This window comes from Miniopterus natalensis (assembly GCF_054644295.1).
Source record: "Miniopterus natalensis isolate mMinNat1 chromosome 9 unlocalized genomic scaffold, mMinNat1.hap1 SUPER_9_unloc_1, whole genome shotgun sequence".
Classification (NCBI taxonomy): Eukaryota; Metazoa; Chordata; class Mammalia; order Chiroptera; family Miniopteridae; genus Miniopterus; species Miniopterus natalensis.
In genome coordinates this window covers 26,691-44,072 of record NW_028269916.1, presented here as the reverse complement: position 1 = coordinate 44,072, position 17,382 = coordinate 26,691, and the positions used below count along the sequence as shown (strand labels likewise).

Below are 17,382 nucleotides of genomic sequence, written 5' to 3'. Positions count from 1 at the left end.
TCACAAGAGATTGGAGAGTCACACAGCAGAGGTCAGTAGGTCAAGACAGCAGAGGTCAGGGGTCACACACCGAGATTGTGGCGCCCATTTGCTAGAGGTTAGTGGTCATGGTCATGAGAGACTGGAGGGTCACAGAGCAGAGGCTGGTGGATCAGTCGCCAGAAGTCAGTGGGTCAAGAGCAGCAGAGTTCCCTAGGTGCAGCCACATGCCCGCAGCACACACCTTGCTCCATGGGCATGGTCCGGGACTGGATGCTGGGGCTGAGCGGGCCGGCGCCTTTGCTGGTATGTGCACGGACCTTGATGTCGTAAGTGGTGTCTGGCTTGAGACCGGAGAGAGTAAGGTGGGTGTCGGCAGTGGTGTTCTGCAGCTCCTGCTGGCTGTTGATGTCGTGGTAGACCACAGTGTAGTTGGTGATGTGCCCGTTCTGTTCCGCTAGCACTGGGGGGTCCCAGGTCAGTTCTGTGGTCGAGGTAGTCAGCCCTATCTCACGCAGGTTTTGTGGGAAGCCGCTGGGCGTGCCCTCGGGGGTCGTGATCTCCTTCCTGAACTCCTCACCTAGGCCGGCGCGGTTCTTGGCAGCAAGCCGAAAGATGTAGGTGGCCCCCTTGTGAAGGCCAGTGACCGTAAAGTGCTGGTCGTCCTTGCCAAAATCTATGGTGTTGGGCCTTGTCTCGTCAGCCCGGTGGTACTGCAGCCGGTAGCCCAGCAGCTCACCAGGCAGCTCCTTGGGTGGGTGCCACTGGAGCAGGGCGGTGTTCATGGCTGTGGTGCTGACCAACATGGTGGGCCGGCCTGGGACTGAACAACCACGCACGGGGCTCTGGCATTGCCCTCCTTGCTGACCCTCCCTCAGCTCTGTCCCAGACCCCTTACTCACCTGCCCCCGTTGTCATGACAATTTTGGGCTTGCTTCGGGCACCATCTCCTTTGGTGGTATAGGCTGCAACAGTAATGGAGTAGGTGGTCTCCGGGGTCAGGCCGCTGATGGTGGTTTCCTAAGGAAGGAGGGGCCCATTCCTGTCACAGGAGAGCAAGGAGAGGCCAGACAGGCCAGCCACCTCAGGATCTTAGCCTGGGGAAACCCCAGGGCACACAGGGCCAGAGGTCCTGGGTGGGGTGCTGAGCAACGCTGGCCTCTGCTGGAGGCGGGATCAGGCAGGTGGGGTGTGTACCCAGGAGGACCCCACCCATCCCAGGATCCGCACGCCTGGGGCAGACAGCTCCTTCTTCCTTTCAGACAAGAACAAAGGGCAACACTGTCCCTTCACTCCATTGTACTGAGAATGACACCTGATGAGGTCTGTGTATAGAAGACACAGAGGGCCTCGTACGCATGCAGCACCTTGCATGGCTCCTGGCACATTCACATAGCCTATAGCTCTTCCTGCTTAAGCAGGTGGAAGGCCACCTGTAGATATGAACACACACCCGTGCACACCCATAGAGCAAGGTAGAGGGTTGGGCCAAAGTGCTACCCTGCTGTAAAAGTTAGGATCCCATCTGACCCCCATCAAGGCACTGGCTTCACAAACACTTTACGTCCTGTAATACCTTCTGAGACAGGGAGGAGAAACAAGGATAAGAAACCCCCACTCTGGGGAATGCACTTCCCCATCAGCCCAGTGATGCCTGAGAAGTCAACCAAGGCAGTGTGCCCTTGCCTTGGCAGGCCTTGCCCACATGCCCATGTCCAGCCAAGGCATCATTTACGGACATGCTGAGAAACTATGGGAGGCTAATCCACATCACACAGAGGGAAGAATGGGAAGAAAGGAGGGACCACCGTGCAGTGGGAACAGAGCTGTCACCACCAGCCCTAGTGTCCCTCCAGCTCTGAGCCTCGGGTGGGCCACTGCAGCCACCACCAACCCCTCCCAGGCCTCCGCCTGCCCCAGCTGGAGGGTCTCCCAGGGCTGGGACTCCAGAACGCACCAATGCCGGAACCTAGCTCCCCAGACTCCCCTCCCAGCCTGGGCCCAAAGGAGGTGATTTTTCATTCCAGGGATCAATAAGGTCTAACAATCAGGATTGGATTTAACTCCATCCCTGTCTGGCTGGAGCAGTGGCCAGACCCTGGTCAATCACAAACACTGGCCTGAAATTGCTGCTCAACAGGCAAGAAGGATTAGAGGAAATGCCAATCGCTACTCAGCTCGGTGCTCCCATCTAAACGACTATTTTCTCCAGATGTGGCTGGTGCCCTGTGGATCTTGGCAGTTCAGGCTGGGAGGAAAGGTGGAGGAGAGGGAGTGACCCAAGAGCCCAGCCTGACCCAGGTCTCGCACGTACTCGCACACCTGTTACTTACATAGTCCTCGGACTCCTCTGGCTGCCACTGACCGTGAGAGAGGGAGAGAAAGGGAGACAGGATGTGAAAGACTCTGGCCTGGAGCGAGCCTGGCCCAGGGAGGGCAGATGGAAGACATGGGCCTCTGACGTGCCATGAGGGTAGACCCTGAAACCACTCCCCACCTAAAGATCCCAGCCTGCCTCATGAGCCCAATTATGTGTCAGGGCTGAGGAGGGGAGGGCTCCAGGCCACTGAGGAATCAGAGAGCACCACCTGAAGGTGCTCTGAGGGCCAGGCCGACAGACATGGGGGTGGGCAGGACAGCTCAGGCAGAGGGGAGGGAAGACACCATGGGATGAGCAGGGAGGGTGACTGTACAGCCTGGTTTGTGAAGACAGTCCTGACCTATGCTTATTGCCAAGGTATGATTACTCACTCTTAAAAGTATCTTTTCACTTTCAAAAGTATCCAGTTGGGACAATAGATTATACAGTCATCCAAGGCAGGAGGAGTGTCCCAGGGACAGTGAGAGCTGCACTATGGCTGGGGGTGGGGGCCCAGGGCAGGCTGGACAGCAAGATGATAGAGATGTGAATGCCAATCTCAGGGCCTGGGCCCTGCCCCACAGGCATGGGGGAAGCACTCAGACCCTTGCTCCTTCCTGGGGGTGCCTGAGATCTCATCAAGGTAGAAAGGCATCTTTCAGGGCTGCCTAGTTGGACAGGTGGAGAAAGTAATGTCTCCATTCTGTAGCCCTATGACACTAGAGTGCTGGGGACTGGCAGGCAGACAGCACAGCACAGTGGCACAGGGAAATGGTCCACAACATCTCCAAGACAGAGATACCATGGGGCCCTTCAGCCCAGCCATCCTCACAGTGCTGGTGTGGCCTCTGTCCACTGGGCCCAGTTCCTCCTGTTCAGGGAAGCTCTATTGGAAAGGCCTTACAAGGAGAGTGGGATAGGGTATGGGGGGAGGCCACTGACAGGCCACTACCGCCCATGGCTGGGCCCACCTCTGCTCTAGGTTCCTTGCCTGGTGGGAGACCTGCACTGTACAAGACAAGCCCGGGCAGGGAGGTTCTCACGGGGTACCTTTCCTGCGCTGGAGACAGAGTGAAAGAGAAGAGAAATACAAAGCGAGTGAAGCAAAATGGAGAGAGAGAGAGAGGAGAAGGGATCAGAGGAACAGAGAGAGAAGAAAAATGAGACAAAAATAGTCAGTGAGAGGGAGAGACAGAAACAAAGGAGAAAAACAGACCATGAGAAAGGGACAGAAGGACACAGGGAGGTACCGTCAGAGACGGTGAGAAACAGACAAACCTGGAGACACATAAAAGGAGATGGGTCTGACTACATACTCATGGGGGACACGTACCCCGTGGTTCTTTCGGAAAGGATGGGGGCACTGGGCCTAGCAGATGGTGCTGTTAGGTGCAGGACAGGTTGTGGTGTCCTTGACAGACCACTCAGGGGACAGCTGGGCCCTGTGGCCAGGCTGAGGACCAGGCCCCATCTGCTCTCCTACTGGCTCAGAGCAGAATGATCCAGTCCTACAGGGGCCACAAGGGCAGGCCCTTCATTTTCAGGCGGTTTCCCTGGACCCTAAACTTATGTTTACCCCCCAACTCCCACCCAGGTCATGGGATAGTTGAGGCCAAGAGGGCAGTATCCCTCCTCCTACAGCCCAGCTACCTTCAAACCGCGTGGGACCAGAAGGGGGCACCCGAAGTGGCTTCTCCAGAACCCTACTGGCTGCAGCTGTGCTGCTGGCCCCTAGGATGGGAGGGGCTGGAGGGAGCCCATTCTCAGGATGTTTCTGGGTGGGTGTGTCTGCTGTGGCTCCAGGAGGCACTCTCAACCTGCCCCAGGAATGCAGGCGGGGGTATACATGCCTGCTTTCTCCACCCCTAGTTCTCTCAGCAGGCCATGGGAGGGAGAGAGCACCCTCTGGGCAAAAAGGAATTTAGTTCAGAGGGCTGAGCTCAACAGGAGGCATGAAGGTCCCTATCTGTGTGGGTGAGACCACCGGTAAGCACAGCACAGGGCAAGTGCTTGCACTTCGGATCCCAGGCCAGGTAGGGGTGAAAAGCTGGATGGGGAGGGTGTGTGGTTTTGGAGGGAATCTGGGTTCCTCTCCTCAGGGCTGGCTGCCCAAAGGCCCTGATTCTAGATAGGGAGACTCTGAGAGCACACCACACCAGGTGTTAGGACTCTTCAGCAGAATATTTTGGGAGGGAACTTGTAATAGCAATTACAGCTCTTTCCCTAGGAATCCAGAGACTTGGCTTTTATCCAAGCTCAGCCACCTACTTACTGGGAAATTCTGGACCACTCACAACCCCTCCCAGGACCCCAGGTTCTTCATCTGAATAGCAACCCAATAGCAATACCCCAGGAACCTCACCCCCTAAAATCATCATCCCCCCCGGGACAGAATGCAGAGGGAGATTTGAGGCTGGTTGGCAGGCCCAGCTCATGAGAGTAAACATAAGGGACTGAGCCATCCTCCTGGGTACCAGGCACAGAGCAACACCCCAGCTTGGCCATTCACAGAACTCTGCAATGGACAAGGCCAAGCTGGGGGAGAAGACTTCCCAGGAGAGCCTTCCCAGCCCTTGCTGTGGGAGCAGTAGCTGGCCAGCTCAGCACTGTCTACCAGGAACGCACACCTCAAAAGCTCAGCCTAACGTGACAGTGAAGGTGCTCCCTGCCAACCACAAAGCGGGGCTTAGAGGGGCTTAGCTTGGGTAGGGTGACATTGGAGACCTGGGTCTGTGGAGACAGAGCTCTTTAGTGCTAGTGCTGGTGGCTGAGCCACAGAGGTGACTGCCAGGCTGGAACTGTCACCAGGGCAGATGGGGCTGGCAGGGCCTATTCCTGGAACCTAGCCCTAACCTCCTGGTCTCAGTGCCTCCCATGCCTGAGACAGCAGGTTCTCTCCATGCCATAGTCTCTATGAGAGCAGGCAGGGGAGGGGAGCAAACCTGGGCTCCAAAGAGGAAGCCAGTATATTGGTCTTGCCCACCCTCCTACCCCCACCACCTCCCCAGGGCGTACCTGGGCCTCAGCCAGCATGACATCCTGGATGATGGGTGGGCCACGGGGCTCACCATTCTCTAGCCGCACATAGGTGACCTGGTAGCCGCGGATCTGGCCATGCTGCTTGCTGGGAACTGGCAGCTTCCAGGAGACGTGCACGGCAGTAGAGTTCAGCGGCTCCACCTCCACCTTCCGTGGTGGCCCACTGGGCACTGGGGACCAGGGAGACAAGGAAGTCAGGCCTGGTGGTATGGGCCCTGGCTCAGGTGGGCAGAGCATACCCCAGGGCTTTGCCTTTGCACCCCACTGCTCCAGGAGAGGCCCTGCTATAGCTTCCTTAGACCGCCTGTCCCTGGAGAGGAACATGGAGGGCTCCCTGTGCCGGGCAGTGGGGAGAACCCAGGACCCTGTGACCCCACTGGCTCAGGGCTACCTCACTTGGTGGGGAGGTGAGAGGTATTTGATGACCCCTAACTCAGCACAACCCATCGTATCTCCCCCTGGGGCCCCACATCACGTCCAGCCCAGGCTGAGTCTTGCTGATTCTGAGTGTCTCCTGCACCTTCTTCCCAGCCCTGACCTCTCAAATCTTAGTGGAGCTACTTTTTCCATCTTAGCCATTTAAGGTTCTGGTTGCCCTGGGGTGTCCCATAAAAGGCTATCCCATAAGCTACATCTCCCCAGTTTTGACCATTAAGCCTATACCACGAAAAGGAGTCCTTCTGGGCTGTGAGAGACAAAGGCCTGGGGCTGCAAGATGGGTGGGGTCCAGGCAAAGGCCTCCCCTCCCTGCCCTTCCCCTTGGTGCCGCTGCCTACCGTCCTCGTTGGTGCGCACCAGCACCGGGCTGCTCTCCGGGCCGGGGCCCACATCCGTGTGTGCCCGCACCCACACCCGGTACTCCGTCCACTTCTCCAGGCCCACCAGGTCCCAGCTGGAGTGCTCGCGGCTGATGCCATTCACCACCTGCCGCTGGCGGTCCTCGCCGTCCACCGCCTCGTAGGCCACCGAGTACTGGGTGATAACGCCGTTGCGGCTGTCGGCCGGCGGTGGGACCCAACTTACCCGGACTGTGGTGGAGCCCGTGCTCACACAGGTCACCTTCTGGGGAGGGGCGGAGGGGGCTGGGGAAGACAAATGGGGGGAAGCAGGCAAATGGAGGAGGGGTCACAGGCATGGTGACGAGTCACAGAGGAGGGGAACTCACCCAGGCAGGTCATTCCCTGAGTGTGCAATGGCTATCCCAGGGCCCCCAGGCAGGCTACAGCCACTGCTGCTAGAGCACCTGGCTACCCCTGGACCATAGGCATGCGCTTGAGCACTTGTGAGCATGCTCTCTCTCGCACACACACGGTATCCCCCACAATACATATGGTGTCTCTCACACATATGGGGCTCTAACACAGTACCTCACACATATGCTGTCTCACCCAAAACATACACGGCATTATGCACACGTACACACGGGGCCACTCCACCCCCACCCTGCGCACACAACCACACACACAGAACCTCTCCAGATGCCACATCTACAGCCCTTGTCTTCTGAGGACAAGTGGCCCCCACAGCTCTTCTGGAGCTAGGATGCCCTGGCCTGTGCCTGCCTGGAGGGCTGTCTGTGCCTGAGCCACACGTTACCAGAAACTGAAGGCCAGACACGAACGAGGCCAACAGCCCCCAAGGCAGACTGGATGATAAAGTACTTGACAAAGATGCTCACTCAATGGGCTCCTTGGGGGTCAGGGGACAGGACATGCCTTCCTTGTTCCCAGGGACACTTCTAGACCCTATTCTCACTCAGGACTCTGCTGCCATTGCATGGGATTCCTGGCCAACTCAAGTTCTGCCCAGGTGACTTCAGCAGCTCCCTCATCTCCAAGGCTTTCTCCTCCTCAGCACTGCTGCACTCATGCCCTGGACAAAATGCCACTACTGGGAAAGCCCTACCTCCCAAACTGTGGCCTCCAATGTCCCCTCACAGACCTCATGTCTTGTCCCAGCCCAGCTGCTCAAGGCCCCCAGCACTATGCCTGCTCTTTACCCCCTGGAGGCCTCTGTCCATCGACCTGCCATCCTTACTGCCTCAGCATTCAGCCCTGACACTGAAGTCCTCCATCTTACCAACACCCTAGACACCCTCGCCTCCTTCCCGTTCCATGCTCCTGCCCAGCCTGCACCTAGCTCTGAATGAATCCAACTCTCCACCTTCTCTAAGGTAGCACCTGTGACAGTAGAAAGAGCCACCTGCTCAGTCAGGGCGGCATCCCGATTCACATCCCCATGGCCTCACCTGGGCTCTCCATGCTGCCTGCCAGTCTGTTTTCTGCCCATCTCACTCTGCCACATGACACCGAATAGTTTCAATCTCCTCCATGTTCTTTAAACCTCCGGCTTCCATCACCTCCCCTTCCTCAGCACATGACCCTGTCCCTGACTTTGCAGAGAAAAATCACTTTCCAAAAGCAGTCCCTCCACCTCTTGCTACTAAACCCACCAACAGACTTGCATTTGCACAGATTCTCTCCTTTCCTCCCCCAGAAGGGAGGACTATAGCTTCCCGTCGAAGGCCAATCACTCCCATCACCTGTGCTTTGCCCCTTGCCCCCCTCCCGAGCCTCCCATTACCCTTCTTTTCCTTTCCAGTAGCATTTATATATATTCAAGACTTCTCCATCTGAAAAGACAAATCTTGTCCTCAGCCCCATGTCCCACCAGCTACAGTGGTCCTCTCCCTCCCAACTAAATATCTGACGTCTGAGCTTTCCGTCTCTACTTCCTTGCCTCCCATCATGCCTCGTGAAATCCAATCAGCTTCAGTCCCTCATGCCACCAGAGCTCTTGTCCAGGCCCATTCTTCCACATTCCTCTGGCCCTGATCTCTCAGCAGCAACACCTGGTCTGTTTCTTGAAACTCTTCTTCCAACCTCCAACACCGGCCATCCTCCGCAGGGCCCTCCACCTCCAGCCCAGGCCCTGGGTTCCAGTAGCCTGCCAAACATCACCATGCGGATGGAGAACAGCATCTTGAGTTCAGGTGTTTGCTTCTGTTCCATTTCCTACCCTCAGGAGAGCCACCACCCTCCTCCCAAGTCTATGCATCAGAAAGAGGATTCACCTGATGTTTCCCTCTCCCTCAGCCCCCACACCTCATCCATCACCAAGTCCTGGCCAGTCAGCATCCCAGACAACTCTCACATCCACCACCACCACCTCACCTGAGCCGCTGTCTTTTGCCTAGACTGCCACACAGTCTCCTCACTGGTCTCTGGCATCCTGTCGGGCAGCCCCATGCATTCGCATGCAACAGCCAGTCAGCCCTCCCACCTATCCTCTGTCCCTGTGGTCTGGCAGCTGCTCCTGCCACAATGGCCTTCTGTTCGCCCCTGACCAAAACCAAGCACCTTCCTCCTTCAGGGGCTTGGCACCTGCTGACCCCCTGCCTGAGGCCTCTGTGTCACCCCGGGGAGCCTTCTCTGATCCCTCAGGCCAGATGAGGTTCCCGTCCCATCATCTCTCCACAGTCTGTCTCTTCCACGGCACTTTACACAAATGTAATTAAAAGCTCATTTGGATAATTGCGGGTTTAACGGCTGTCTGCCCCACTAGACTAGGATTCCCATGGGCAGAGGCTATGTCAGGGTCGTGCTGCCAGCCCTGCACTGTGTATGGGGCATGGCGTCCAGCAGGAGCTCAAGAGGAGCTGTGGAGTGAATTCATGAACATTAGATCACATGTGGCTTCCTGACATCACTGGCACATTTGCACAGTCGCCGTGACATGGACCCCCTCACAGATGCTACTGTGCTTTAAGGTCATCACAAGTGCTTCCTGTCTTGATGCCATGATATTATCCAGACACATACCCACAGCACTGTTATACAGAGCCTCATGGACAGTGGCCTGCTGTGGCCACATGCCCAGGCAGCTGTGGTCTCATGAACTGTCATCAGGAGACAGGGTCATGGGTCAGATACCCAGAGACACACTCACTGGGTCCCAATCCTAAGAACAGCTTTACAGACCCAATCACAGGGGCACAGACTCACTGACACACACCTGCAGGAGCTGCACGGTCAGGTGGTCAGACACGGTAACACACACACTCAGAATCATCTTACATGCAGGAGTGCACTAATACACAACGCCACAAAGTTATCACACAAACAGCCTCGCACACAGGTGGCCACATGGTTGAAGTGCAGGCACATGGACATGCTCAGCACATGGTCTCATTCTTACAGGTGTGTCCTGTGTGCGTTTGGCTTGGTGTGACTATGGATCACACATACTCATAGTGGGGGGCATGAGGGAGGGAATATGGGTGATGGGGAGATGACATGTGGGGATTCGGGGAGGGAGATGGCTGCCAAAGCAGGTCTGGGGCACAGCGAGTGTAGTGGTCCCACCACTGAGGATGGCCTACTCAGTGAGTATGACCAGCGTAGAGGCGGGTGGAGGAAGGAGATGAGTCACAGACACAGAACTTACCTGGGTGGGGTAAGGGGGTGTAGTGGGGACAGAAGTCAGGCAGGGAGCAATGAGTGCTGTAGCCACCTGGACGCAGACTACAGGGCACTTACCTGTCCCTTTCTATGGGTCCAGACCTGGAGCCCAGACCAGAGTCCAGTCCAGGGCCCAGCTGACCTGACCACCTGCCTGGTCAGCGGGGAGGGTGTGTGTGTGTGTGTGTGTGTGTCCTAGCCCAGCTGCAGCACGCAGTGGTCTCAGAAGACACTTACTGGACTGTGCCGTGCGGGCCTCAATGGTAGGGGTGAAGACGCCCACCCCCAGCTCAGAGCGGGCGGCCAGCTGGAAGTGGTACAGCGTGTCGGGCTTCAAGTCCTCTAGGGTGTAGGAGGAGGTAGGATCGAAGGTCACCTTGTGCTGGAAGAGCAGGGAGCACTCACTGACTGCTCTGACCTCAAAGGTCACTCGGGCTGTTCCCCGACATGGGTGCAGCTGACCCCTCTGGAACCACTGTGGCTCCAATGCTGGCTCCCTGCCACACAGGGGACACGTGGGCACGGAAACACCTGGGACACAGCCCCAGGGGAACTTTAGGGCTCTGCCAGTATCATGTGAGCCACAAAGCCTGGGAGACTCAAGAACAGACCTAGTAACTTTGCCCCCAGCACAGGGTGACAAAGACTAAGAACCGTAAAGGCTGCATGAGACACAGACCCCCAAAGAGAACCCCAGGGGCTACATGAATCTAGAAAGGCCTACCTGGGTAAGCCCACCACAGACCCCTAGGGACCAGGAGAAGCCCGCCTCCCTCCTCCTGTCCTTGCTGGGCGCTCACCTGCTGGCCTTCATCCTCTGCTGCCCAGTATACCAGCTCATACTTGATGATCCGCTCCTGCGGGGGCAGCAGCCACGAGAGCTGAATCCTGGTGTCAGACTCCGCCTCGGCCTGGAAGTCTGCGGGCTGGGCAGGCACTGCAACACCCCATGCCAGGTGCTGTCAGCCTCACTGATCCCGAGGGCGGGGGCACCCAGGGGAAGGAGGCGGGGAAGACACACCCTTATCCTACATTCCAAATGACAATGCCTGTGCGGAATAAGGTCCTCATCCTCCCTGAACCCCCAAGCACACGCCTGAGGACGGAGGTGCTGCCATAGCTTTGCTCCCCCACCCCAGCTCTGCCAGCGCCATCCAGCCGGAATGCGGCCCCCACCTACCTCCTTGCTGTGTCTTGACCTGGATGGTGGAGCTGGGGGGGCCATCACCCACAGCGGTGAAGGCCAGTACGCGCAGGCTGTAGGTGATGCCAGGCAGCAGGCTACCCACAGTGGTGAGGAGCCCCGCATCTGTGTTGTGCTTATGCCAGGAGCTCAGGGGGCGCCGGGAATCAGGAGTATAGTAGACGCGGTACCCCCGCACTAGGCCGTTGGGCTCCTCAGGTGGCTCCCACTGCACCAGCATGGTGCTGGCACTCAGCATGCGTGCCTGCACACGGCGTGGTGGGCTGGAGGGCGCCTGCTCCCCTGTTCGTGCCCGCACCGCCTCGCTGGGTGGCCCTCGCCCAATGCTGTTCACTGCCAGCACACGGAAGGCGTATTCTGAAAAAGGGCTGAGGCCCCCAATGCTGTAGCGAGTGGTGGCCACACCGTCCACCTCCTGGAAGGGGCCCTCCGTGCCCGATGCACGGTACTGAATGCCATAGTAGGACACAGGCTCTGAGTTCCCAGAGTCCCAGGTCAGGGTGACGCTGGTGGCGGTCGTCTCTGTCACCACAAGGTCAATTGGAGGCTTCGGCAAAGCTGGGGACAAAGTGGGAGGCTCAGGGCTGCCTGAAGTCATGACCCCAGGGACCAACCCTGCTCTTGGGGGTCATCTAACTGGAGTGTGGCTGAACCCCACAGCCCACCTTGAGGAATGGCCTAGAAAGTCTGTGGTGACCTCTGAGGGCACCTATTGGGAGATGGTGTCTGTCAGTGCCCCCAGGGCCCTTGGGTCCTCTAGTGTCTATCCACATCACTTCTGGGACTCCCTGTATCCTCACATCAGCCCCTGTGATTCCTCTAACAATCAGACCCAGATGTGACATTGCCTGGCCAGGTCCCATGCAGATGGGTGACACACAAGCTGGGGGGAAGAGATCTGCTTCTGCAGCTTTCCTGGGCTCACCTGTTGGGGCATATATGTAACAAAGGCTGGGGCGGGGGAAGATATTTTCTCAGGGAGTAGCCCTGGATTTTACAGAGTGATGGGGCTATTGGCCCCACAGACCCAGTGACTTGGCTGAAATTAAAGGTAGAAAAGTTCCAGGTCCACAGTCAACATTCAATAAATAATTACTGAGTGTCAGGCACTGTGCTAGGGCCAAGGACACCTGTCACACAGACAGGTTCTTGCTTTCATGGAGTTTAAACTCCAGTGTGAGAGAGAAGCAATCAACACATTGATAACGATTCTGGTTTGCACAACGAGAAAGCAGGGTGCTGGATGGGAAAAAAATCCAGGGAATCTCTTTAGATGGGGTGATCGGGGAAGGTCTCACAGAGCTAAGACCTGAAGACTGAGATGGAGCCAGCGATGGCCAGGGCTAGGTGAGGAGCCCGGAGCATCAGCATGGGGTGTGAGGCAGTGAGGAAGCCGCAGTGAGGATCCTGGTCTTTATTCTAAAAGCCATGGGAAGACACTGGAAGGCTTTCTCCCTGTCTTTAAAGGGAGTAACATGACCCTGCTTTTTAAAAAGATCACCCAAGTTGCAGAATGGAGGATGGATCGGAGGGGCAGAGTGGAAGCGGGGAGCCTGGAGGGGTAGCCTATGTGTGTGCCTGTCCCAGGGCTCCCGGGAGCCCACACCCCCTGTGACTACTATTTATCTTATTTCCTATCCTCCTTGCCGGGAGGCTGGGAAACCGAGGGTCTGGTGCTATGCAGCGGTTAGAGGGGGGTGCTATGGAACCAGACCCCCCAGGGTTCAAGTCCCTGCTCCATTATTACTTCTGTGTGACCCTGCCTCGCAGTTCCTTCACTTGTACAAGGAGGAAGATGAGTGCATCTACCCCCAGGGTGACACTGAGACTGAATAATGTAATCTGTGCTTCCCAGCACAGCGTGTGCCCCCAGGACTCAGTGCCTGTTAGCTGTTATTATTAAGACTATTAACAACAGAAATCCCTCCACTACTGAGGGCCAGGAGGACACCAGAGCTGATGCACCCAGGGGACAGCAATGACTCGGCCTGGCCTGGCCCCACAGCAGCCACAAACACTGGGACTCCTGCTGTGCTCTGCAACAAGGCATGCCCGTGGCACTCACCTTTCACTGTGACCTGGGCCGTGGCCTCAATCATGCCCAGCGAGGAGATGGCCACACAGGTGTAGTTGGCGGAACGCATGACACTGTTGAGCTCTAGCACATTGCGGCCGACTGGCATCTCGTCCTCCTTGGTGAGTTCCTCAGCCCCCATCATCCACTTCACATAGGGCATGGGAGCGCCCACTGCGACGCAGGTCAGGTTTACGCTGCCACCTGGCATCACCTCCTGGCTAGTGGGAGGGATGGAGAAACGAGGAGCCACACGGCGCACTGTGGGAGGAGGGAGAGAGGCACTCACAGGCTGGGCAGGAGATGCAGGGGGATGGAAGGGCAGGGGCCCCTCATCCAGGAAGCCCCTCTTGTCAGAGCCAAGCTCACCTCAGAGACAGGAGGGGCAGAGTCCCTTGGCCCTGGTTTACGACCTCCCACCCCACTTTCAGGCTAGAAGTAGCCCCTGTACTCAGGGACTATCTGGAACATGAAAGATTCCGCAACCAAGCTCCCATTTTACAGCCTAGGAAACTGAGGCCCAGAAAAGTCCCATGTGCTCAGGGTCATACAGGAACTTAGTAGGCCAGGCCTACTCAGGGCCATGACCCAGGTCATCTTCCAGTGCCTGCCCCTACCTGCTCCTGATCCCCCTCCCCCAAGGGTCTTCGGAGGGGCTGGCCAGGGCACTCGTTTGAGAGAAGTCCAGGCACCCTAAGGCAGACAGTCCTTGGAGCATGGCTGAGGGAGGGCAGAGGGTCAGCCTGGGAGTGATACACCACCTTCTCTGGAGTCACTGCCTCCACCTCTAAGCCCAAGGGGAAGAGATGAGGGCAGTGGTATAGCCGCCTGCTGGGACCTCGGCCATGCTCAAGGTACAGCCTAGGGACCCAAGAGGAAGGGCTGCCTCTCAGTAGGGACTGGGCAGGGGCAAAGGGTTGGGACGTGGTCCACGGGCAGGATGGGCATGACGATGGCAGTAACATGATGAGGGCGCAGAGCAGACTGCTTTCCGCGCCAATGAACAAGGATCTCAAGGGGGAGGGTGGCTGTGCCTGGCCACAACCTCCAGCCTTGGGCTCCCCAGATCAGAAGCTTTTCTAAGCTTCTCCGTCCAAGGTGCAGCCCAATGACCCTTCCAAAGTTGCAAGCTTGGCACAGACATTCGGAACATGCAGAGAGAGGGAAAGCAGACATGACCTAGCCACAGGCAGGCATGCTTGGCATGCAGACGGGTCATGCAGCTGGTGGGCAGAGACTGGGGTGTGTCCTTTATGGGCACCCCTGCAGACAGGGCCGGAGAAGGCAGGCAGCAAGGCTAAGTGACCAGAGGGTACCACTGAGAGTGCGAACCTCAGAGGACCTTTGCTGGGGAGCCCAGGCATGCAAAAGACCATGGTGCCCCATCAGGAGCACCTCCACTATAGGTTTCAGGCTCTGCTGCTTGCACAGCCTAAAACCACAGAATTGGAGCTGGAAGAAATGCAGAGTCCACCCTGACCTCCCTGCACAGGGGTCAAGCTGCGGCCCAGAGATCAGACATCCAGCAAATCACCAGGTCCTGTTAACGTACTGCCTAAAATATCTTTCAAAACCACGAATTCCTCTCCAAATCCATGGTAAATGGCACCACTGAAGTCTAAGCCACTACTATCTTTCTCCAGATTGCTGCATCGAGTTCCTCATTGTTCCTCCTGCCTCACTGTCCCCTGGGCCCGCCCCCATAGTTGGCCCTCCACAAACAGTTGGCACAAATCTGCTCGTATCACTTCCCTGTTAAAAAATTCCTGCATGGTTCCCCAACGACTCCTCAGCCCAGACTACAGGACCCTACCCTACCCAGCCCCTGCCTCAACTCCATCTACACCACCTCACTCTGAGGCCTCCAGACAGAACTAAAACACTGCCAGCCCCCTGAGTGGGCCAGGAATGACCAGTGTCATGGGTTTTGCCATTTCCCGCTAGTCCCCAAGCTCACTGGGGTCTCAGCATGTCTCCCAGACATGTAGCATTCTACCTTCTAGAACTGGCATCTTCACTTCCTTTAGGGGAACCACCCCATTCTTGCTATGTGGGGTGTGTGATCCATAGCTGGCCAATAAGATACACCCTTTAGACTTTTGCCCGTAAGACTAGAACAGCGACCTTCCTTCTTTACTGTGGCGGCTAACCTTAGAGGGACTGGGGACCACCTTTCCCAACATGAGAGGACCTGCTTGAGAACAAAGCAATCAACTGACTGAGGGGAGCAGAACTAAGAGACAAGGGCAGACAAATGCCTGCCCAAACTGTTTAAACACCTGGATCCAGCCCTGCCTGACACCAAATCTACGTCTACATTTTTTAATTTTGAAAGGCAAGAGTTTCCTTGTTTTGACTAAGCTGAAATAAGTGGGTTTCTGCCACTTGTCCTAAAGCTGGGAGTCTACACTGAATGACAACAGCACGTCTTAGGTAGAGCAGTTCTGTGCGGCAGAGAATAGGTGGTCCCCAGAGCATTGCTGGCAAGAGGAAGCCACAACAAACAGCCCCCTTAGAGTACATCCCCATCAATGGCACAAAGGTGAGGTCAGAAGGCACAGAAAGGAGCACTGGCCAGTCTAGTGGTATGGGCACCCCCTGTCATCTGGAGCTAGGGCTGAGGGACAGGCCAGGGGAGCAGAGGTGCAGGCACGTCTGCGTGCAGACGAGGCCCAAGTCCAGGGTCCAGTGCAGCCTAGGCTGGAGCAGAAAGGCATAGGGGAGCAGCTTTAACTGACCAAGTCTTTCATCTACTCTCAGCCAGTGGCTGCCCCACCTCCTCCTCACTCATGGCATTTTGGGGAAAGGAAAACAGCCTCGAGCACCTATTATGGCTATCACCTTCCAATTACAGACAAGGGGACTGGCTTAAGACTGATACTTTAAGTGACATGCTGGAGTTTATCCATGCACAGAGTAGGTCTGTCTGATGAAAAGCTCATGCCCTTTTGAGCCCTGGCTGACAGGGCTGAAAAGAAAACTAGGTGACTCGAGAGAGAAGCTTCTGAGGCTCCTTGGTTTCTGGGTTAGGCAAGACTGGCAGGAGAAGATGCTCTCCAGGTGGCACATGGATGGGAATTAGAGGGCCTCTGTCAGGTGAGGGCTCAGCTGCAAGCCTGACCCCAGTCAGTGGTGGAATCTTGGAGTCTGGTCGGGTCCCTGAATATAAGGACAAAGAACCCTAGGAAAAGAAAGTAGGTTCTTAATCAACAAACCCTGGGTTCCAACCTAAGCAGTGGAGAAAGTTGACTAAACTTTACCCCCGAAAAGTCCCCGGGGGACAGGGTACTCTGTTCCACTGTCATCCCCAGCACCAGGCAAGGGCTTCCAGCCCAGAAACTTCTGGGTATGCGACCCTTGACGCTTTCACAAGGACACTGAGCTTCAGCCACACGGCAATAGAGGCAAGAGACAACCTCTTGGGATCAACAATGCCCTCAGAGCCACACATCCTGGACCTGCCTGGACAACCATCGCCCTTCCAACTGCCCGGAGTAGCTAGCACCTCACTGCAGCAGCCCCACTGACATTCTTCCTGTCACAGACATAAGGCCTCCAAAATGGACAGGACTCACCCTGGACTCAATCTATTGGCAGAAGCGACAGCAGGGAAGGAAACACCAGAGCTGGGAAAAATGCACTTAGGGTCTAATCTTAAGCTCCAACAATGCCGGTCTCCTACCGTTTCCTGTGCATCCTGAGTGCTGACATTTTATAGACAATTTCCAAAACAGGGCCCTGCCATTTCTGGATTATATTTTAGCTGTAACTTTTAAGTCTAATTATTTGCGCTGACAACCCCTATAATAGGCTGGTGCGGCGCCCAGAGGCACCAGCATTCAGTGGAGTGACAGCCTAATCGCAGGGGGAGGCTGCCCCGCAATCTGCATTCACTTGCGGAAATTTCTCTGATGAAAATAACACAACATTAAGGAGGGGATAGGGGCAGGATCCACTGTATCAAGATAAAATAACTCTTTAATAAATAACCTTGTGGCTGCCGCAGAGCAGTAATTAAATGCCGGCGCACTCGGCACACAGTTTTAAGTAAAGCTGGAAAAATGTAAGATGTAATTATCAGCGCCAAACAAATTACCAGCCAGCAAATCCCCCCAGAATATTTAGAAACTCATTTCTGCCTTCCCATTAAATATTTGTGTACGTGCTTATTTTTGGTGGGACCACTGAGGGGGAGGGGAAGGACAAGGGACAAGGAAGGTGGGGGAAAGGGGCGTATGGGGAGGCAGCTGCAGGCTGCGCTGTCTCT

The 17,382-nt window shown here is 56.3% G+C and overlaps 1 protein-coding gene across 3 annotated transcripts in view; it reads right to left on the bottom strand.

The window, feature by feature from the left end:
- Nucleotides 1-17,382, bottom strand: part of PTPRF (protein tyrosine phosphatase receptor type F) — a 62,154-nt gene that overhangs the window by 18,155 nt on the left and 26,617 nt on the right. For 2 of the 3 annotated variants that reach the window (XM_087813712.1, XM_087813710.1), the window contains exons 4-12: nt 13,107-13,376; nt 11,018-11,599; nt 10,638-10,774; nt 10,075-10,219; nt 6,154-6,459; nt 5,354-5,547; nt 2,313-2,339; nt 882-999; nt 224-802 (exon numbers count right to left, since the gene is read on the bottom strand). In XM_087813712.1, the coding sequence (XP_087669838.1) occupies nt 224-802; nt 882-999; nt 2,313-2,339; nt 5,354-5,547; nt 6,154-6,459; nt 10,075-10,219; nt 10,638-10,774; nt 11,018-11,599; nt 13,107-13,376 (2,358 nt within the window). The remainder of the gene's footprint in view (nt 1-223; nt 803-881; nt 1,000-2,312; nt 2,340-5,353; nt 5,548-6,153; nt 6,460-10,074; nt 10,220-10,637; nt 10,775-11,017; nt 11,600-13,106; nt 13,377-17,382) is intronic. The other variant, XM_087813711.1, reaches the window with a different exon arrangement.